General features: G+C 37.4%; 1 protein-coding gene and 1 long non-coding RNA gene across 2 annotated transcripts; one reads left to right on the forward strand and one right to left on the reverse strand.

The window, feature by feature from the left end:
- Positions 1–5,494, reverse strand: LOC149164454 (uncharacterized). Its single transcript, XR_016260237.1, has 3 exons — positions 5,142–5,494; positions 279–570; positions 1–131 (listed from the first exon to the last, which is right to left on the reverse strand). It is a non-coding gene; the product is annotated as an uncharacterized LOC149164454 (long non-coding RNA).
- LOC149164455 (E3 ubiquitin-protein ligase BOI-like) lies at positions 586–2,200 on the forward strand. The gene is made up of 2 exons (XM_089430920.1): positions 586–1,089; positions 1,205–2,200. Exons 1-2 carry the CDS (start codon positions 853–855, stop codon positions 1,679–1,681), a joined length of 714 nt encoding a protein of 237 aa, XP_089287046.1. The 5' UTR covers positions 586–852; the 3' UTR covers positions 1,682–2,200.
- Positions 5,495–6,721: the final 1,227 nt, after the last annotated feature.

The raw sequence follows: 6,721 nt of genomic DNA on the forward strand, positions 1-6,721 counted from the left end.
GTCGTCGCATAATAAAGTGACAATGACAACCAACTTTGATGCTGTGACGTGGAAGACGTTTCTTAGTTGTGGATCCAGGTTCAGCCACATTGCTGGATTGTACACGATTTGGACCATAGGCACACCTATATCTGCGATCAGCAATTCACCAAAAATTAAATAAAATATTTATGCATGTTTGACATAGTGAACTTAAAATCAAAATTTTATATATATATATATATATATATATATATATATATATATATAAATAGAGAGAGCGAAAGAGAGAGACTCACACAACATATTCTAGATATGTTGAATAATTTGTCCTCTTGATATCCTTCACATCTTTAATTTTTCGAATTTTTGCAACAAATTGAGTAGGTGCGGGTTCCCTCATTTGCTCTCCCCTTATAAAATCCTCAAGTCGACAATATGGAATAATTGCGACTTGGTCCCCTGCTACTTCTGTCCATGTCAAATCTTCCGCTGAAAACTCTATCATCCCTTCTGGGTCCTCAACCTCCAACTCATTGATCAATTCCCACTTCCTCATTCTTCAAATCCCTATCTCCCCTTCAATATTTCCTACCCATGCACAAAACAGTATTATAGACTTTCAAATGCTTCATCTTGGTATAATCAATACATTGCTGAAAGAAACATAATAACATGCAAAATCTGTTGCAAAGAAAAAACTGTTATACAATTCAGTTGGGATTCAGTGAATGGGTTCTTGAATTCTTGGGCTTAATGCAGAACCCTTGTTTTTGAATTGAAGTTGGTGATGTTTGTTATGATTTTGTCTATGCAGTTCCTGTTACTTCCAATGACCCTGCACCCAGCCTTTACCAAAATCCCAAGAAGAGGATGAGAGAAACAGAAGCAACCCTAATACCTGGCAATAATTTTCTCCAAACGCAGACCCTGCCTAACCCAACACCGGTGTCCACTGGATTGAGATTGGCATATGATGATGAAGAGCCCAACTCCTCTGTGACATCTAAGAGCCTTGGCAACCTTTCTTTTTTGGGTGTTCTGAATGAAGATTTGGCAACAGAATTGGAGCGCCAGAAGAATGAGTTTGAACACTACTTGAGACTTCAGGTTTGTTGTTTCAACTATGTCTGAATTCCTTGGAACCATTACTGAAGTGAATCTTTTCATAAATGAGTATGAAGTGGATATTAATAGGATACTCATCCTTTTATAATGTCTACAGGAAGAGCACTTGGCACAGGGTCTCAAGGAGATGAAGCAAAGACACCTGGCATCGTACCTTGGTGCCATAGAGGAAGGACTGGGGCACAGGCTGAGGGAGAAGGACATGGAAATTGAGAATGTGAACAGGAAGAATAAAGAACTGATGGAGAAGGTAAAACAGGTGGCCCTTGAAGCTCAATCATGGCATAATAGGGCCAAGTATAATGAAGCAATGGTTAATGCTCTCAGAACCAATCTGCAGCAGGCTGTTGCCCAGAGTAGAGAACAGAGCATGGAGGGCTGTGGCGATAGTGAAGTTGACGATGCAGCTTCTTCCCATTATGGGGATAATCATAACAATTACAATGTTAACAATATGTCTGATGTCTTCAAACAGAACAAGGAGCTCAAAGAGCAGAGGAGTTGCAGGATTTGCAGGAACCATATAAGAAATTCTGAAAACATGTCAAGGAAAATACAAGTTGTTGTTTTATAAGGGGGCGGATAAAATATTTGACGTTTCACCGGTCCTAGTTAAGCACAATAATGTTACTATATCTTATCCATTTTAGGTCATAGGTTTCTGGTCAAAGGATGTTTCCTACCTCTTATTTTATGATGGCTTGTAAATGCTGGTGCTATAAATTATTGGTTGTGATTACCCCTTGAACAATTCTACAATTATTATATGCTCTGTCTGGAACAAAAATAGAGGATTATAACAATGACACCCTACTGGTTTGAAGTTTGAGGAGGTAGGAAGATGAGCAGCAACAGCATTAGCAATGAGCAATGTGAAGGCATAGTAATTGTGGGTGGTGGAATTGCAGGGCTTTCCACTGCAGTTGCCCTTCAGAGGTACTTAATTTCTTCTTCTGTTCATTTCCCTGCAACTTTGTATCCGTTTAGCTGGAATAGGTCAATGGCTAATTCAAACGGCCATGTTTCGCAGCAACATTACACATGGATTACAATGGTCACAGTCAGAATATATTGTGCTCAATGTTGCATTAAAACACCAACCCGAAAGACCTGTAGGTGCATTTATTTGTTCTAACAGAAGTGTCCTGTTAGATCAAATGTAATTCAAGACAATTCAAACTGCCATTTCAAAATGTAGGGAACCGAATTGTGATATTGTAACAGCAAAACCATCAAAAAATTACAACGCCAAAAAGAAGCTGCCTTGTCAACATACAAATGTTGAACCGACAACCCCACCAGGTTAGGAAAATTGGATGCAGCAATGCATATACTTAACAAACATTGCAACCAAACAACGAAGTAAATTGAAAATCTCTTTGGGTTTCTGAGATGGAAACCAAATGGATATGTATATAGTCAGTGCAAAAACAACATTTTTTCCAGAGATATTGAACCGAGATTTTACAACCATGAATTCACAATAAATAGAGAATCAAAATTTTACAGTCCTGGTTCAAGTGCACCTTGACTACCTACAGAAATCTAGTTTTACTATATTCGAGTGCACCTTGACTACCTACAGAAATCTAGGTGCACTCAAATCATTTTTCTGTAAGTAGTCAAGGATTTGCAGGAACCATATAAGAAATTCTGAAAACATGTCAAGGAAAATACAAGTTGTTGTTTTATAAGGGGGCGGATAAAATATTTGACGTTTCACCGGTCCTAGTTAAGCACAATAATGTTACTATATCTTATCCATTTTAGGTCATAGGTTTCTGGTCAAAGGATGTTTCCTACCTCTTATTTTATGATGGCTTGTAAATGCTGGTGCTATAAATTATTGGTTGTGATTACCCCTTGAACAATTCTACAATTATTATATGCTCTGTCTGGAACAAAAATAGAGGATTATAACAATGACTACTGTTGGAAAATTTTTTCATGTAATGACAAGTATATATGGTTTACATTTTATGATGGTGAAGAAAGTGGATCCAAGTAGCCAATACATATACTAAAATTCCCAAATGAAAACTGAAACAAAAGTCACATCTGTTCATGAATGGACAATGGTTATAGATAAGTTTGAAGATTGAGTGGACAATTCACTTCAACAATTTTATGAGATCTGTAACAATATGTAACTTGTCATTTTCTTCAGAATGAGAAGAAGATAAGTTGAATTAAACAAAGGTGAAGGAAACGTGTTTAGAAGTTGTAGCAAGTTGTTGAAGTTTCATTGAGGAAAGAATATACATATGAGCAAATAGTAGAGCAATTCCAGATTTGAAGAGTTTGGAAAATGGAAGTCAATGGCTTATACTACTCTGATTTTTGCTACAGATCCATGTTGCCTAAGCTCACGATGATGAATGACATATTCAAAAGATGCAATTAGGATTTTTGGAATTGATCTCAACAAACGAATTCAGATTATTGAGCAAAACACCGATTATCTCCAGGCCCATAAAAGCAGGGCTCCTCAAAAGGGAAGGCCTTTGATTATGGCAGATCTCTTAGCTTAAGAAAATTGAAATAAGATACTAAGACTGTACTGAATAAATAATTTACTCAACTTGAATAAACTTTACTAATAAAATACAGGTAGAAAACGTTATTGCAATACTCCCAAAAGGTTTAACAAAACGAATTTATGAATAACCAGAATCATAGACAGTAATTCAAATACTTTGAGGAATGAAATTAGCAAATAGTAGAAATCAAATACTCATAAATATCATAACTCTATCATGGAAATAAGGGAGATTTATCCTCAATCTTTCCTCTCTAATAATTCTAGACAATCCTGCTTTGTACTGAAGAATAGAAAAGAATGACAGAAAACTACTCACAGATAAACACACACTGCCATGAACCAGTATGTGAAACCTTTGATTAAATCTCAAAATTGAGGCCTACAAAAAATATATATGAAAGTATTTTCTGATTACAAAATCCAACCCCTCTCTCGATTTGCTTCTTAAAATTTAAAAGTTTCCATAACAACAATTTGTTATGAAAAATTATAAAAATAGAATTAACCAATAGAAAATAAATAGTTTGTTACAAATTAAATCAAAAGCTCCGGTTATGTTTCTTTATTTGGAATTTTCTGTTGTAGTTAATAAATTTTAGGAAGGATTGCAACTATTTGTTGCAATTTTCACCGACTGGATCACTGAAAGATGTCATCTTCCTATAGGCTACATCCAAATCTGAGCATTTCTTATAAGTAAGAGAAACTGGAAACAGGTATTTGATCTAGCAATGGATGTAGAAATCATTCATTAACTTACTGATGAGTGTTTTACCATCTATCTCCTCTTTCAAATTTACAAATTTACTGTGATCCCCTTTTCATTCAATCAATATTTTTTAGTGGGCCTACCGGGAAATCAATTTATTTGGTGTTGTCCAGGATGTAGGTAGTCCTAATTCTCTCAAAAGATGCAATTAGGATTTTTGGAATTGATCTCAACAAACAAATTCAGACTATTGAGCAAAACACCGATTATCTCCAGGCCCATAAAAGCAGGGCTCCTCAGGATGACCATTTTAAAATGCCAGTTTGCAGATTTTAGGGAACAACTTCAAAAACTTCACGCTTTCTCATCTTATTATTTAGCCTAAGTATTCAGTATGAATGATTATGTTGCATAATATATTCTTTAGATCTTCCATCCACATCTCTTTCAAGCTATTGTACTTTATTACAGCTGAACGCCGACACTTTGATAAGATCTCCGCAGGTAGGGTTTTATTTGTTAACCGTGGTTTGAAAACCCAAAGCAACGGCCCTATACAACAACGTCTTAATTGTGAGCAATAATTGTGTATGGGTTTCTACACAGTCGATCAGCCAAACCGTTGGTTAATATGAAATGCAATTAAGCGAACACAGAGATGATTTTATAATTACAGAATGTTGAGAGAATCCGAGGGTTTTAGCAGTCTTTAAAACAGATTTAAAACTCAATGAATGTTTAAAACCACGATTTGTCATTTGCAGAGAAGGTGCAGGAATTTACCAGGAGGTAACAGAGCTCAGTCCGGCGGGCACTGGATGTGCAGAGTTTCGGTGGCCAGCAATGCGCTTCAGTCTTGCGGGCACTGGGTTGCAGAGCAAACGGGTTCTGGTTGCAGAGTTATGGTGGCGCGCGAAAATAGTTATCAGAATTATGTTATTGAACGAGACGGGGTGGGTCCGATGCCAGAATTAGGTTTTTGAACGAGACGGGGCGGGTCCCGCGTGGGTCATCGGAAACGCGAAGTGGCCGCCGGAGTCCGATCCCTATGGATATGTATGCCATCCATATCTTGCACCACATACATAGCTGGCCAGCGCATTAATGACACAATATATGGCTGGTTAGCCCTTGCCATGTTTGCTTATCAAATAATGCCATTTAGGATGGTAAATGGAGATGCAACCTCTCAGTGCATTATGTACATCACCTTTTATGGGCTAGTCAAATAAAGCACGGTCATTGACCTTGATGATGTGGCAGTATTTTTTAGAAATTGGTCAGACCACCTACTCCATCTTAAGAAGATCCTTGAGCAATGTCGAAAGTATGGGATATCATTAAATCCCAAGAAGAACATATATGTAGTGTCTAAGGGGAGCCTCCTTGGGTAGACCATTCCCAAGAGTGGGATCAAGGTTGATCTGAACTAAGTTTAGAATATGACGTAGATTCATCACCTAGTCAAAAAGAAATATATGCAGTCCTTCTTGGGGAAGATCATTTTCCTCCAAAATTTCATCTCAGATTATGCACAAATCTTAAACGTATCCAAGATATAATGGAGAAGGATACAACCTATAGCTGGGGGAAGGAAAAGGATGTGTTTTCCCATATCAACTAGGAAATAGAAAAATCACCTACATTGTAAAACCCAAATTTCCAAAAAGATTTCTCACTCTATAATTTCGTTTCCAATAATTCACTCACTGCAGTGCCCACAGAGAAGGATGAATTGGACATTGAATGTCTGATATCGTTCATGAGCATGAGCATGCAAGGACCCGAGCTCAACTATCCCACCATGGATAAACAAGAATATGTTGCTTACAACATCGTGAAACATTTGAGTCCCTACTTGCTAAACAAACATTGCATAGTCTTTGTGCCATACCCACCAATGAGATCCTTGCTTGTTTAATAAGAGTTGGGTGAAATACATGCGAAATGGATGACAGGACTACAAGAGTATGATCTTGACATGAAGCCAGTTCACACTATTAAGGGTCATGGTCTCTGCAGGCTAGCAACAAAAGTGATACACATGCAAGAGGAAGAAGAAGAGCTCGATGGATGGAAGCAAGAAATCGACATGTACAATGTAGAGCGAGCACCACCCACTTCGAACAGAAATTATTCGTACGAAGAATTGTGCTAGTATCTTGAGAACAAAATCATGCCCTTTAAATTTTCGATGAGATATAAGAGGGATTATTTACTCAATTCCTTACCATACAAGTTTGTGAACAAAGTGCTTTACAAAAGGCATAACGACAAAATTCTGTTCAGGTGCTCGAGGCACAAGAGGCAAAGAGAGTCTTACACGATTTTAATGATGGACTAGCCATGGGTCACTTCGCGGG

Source organism: Pinus tabuliformis, chromosome 5_1 (assembly GCF_031772625.1).
Source record: "Pinus tabuliformis cultivar Carrire ecotype Pingquan chromosome 5_1, CPIR1, whole genome shotgun sequence".
Classification (NCBI taxonomy): Eukaryota; Viridiplantae; Streptophyta; class Pinopsida; order Pinales; family Pinaceae; genus Pinus; species Pinus tabuliformis.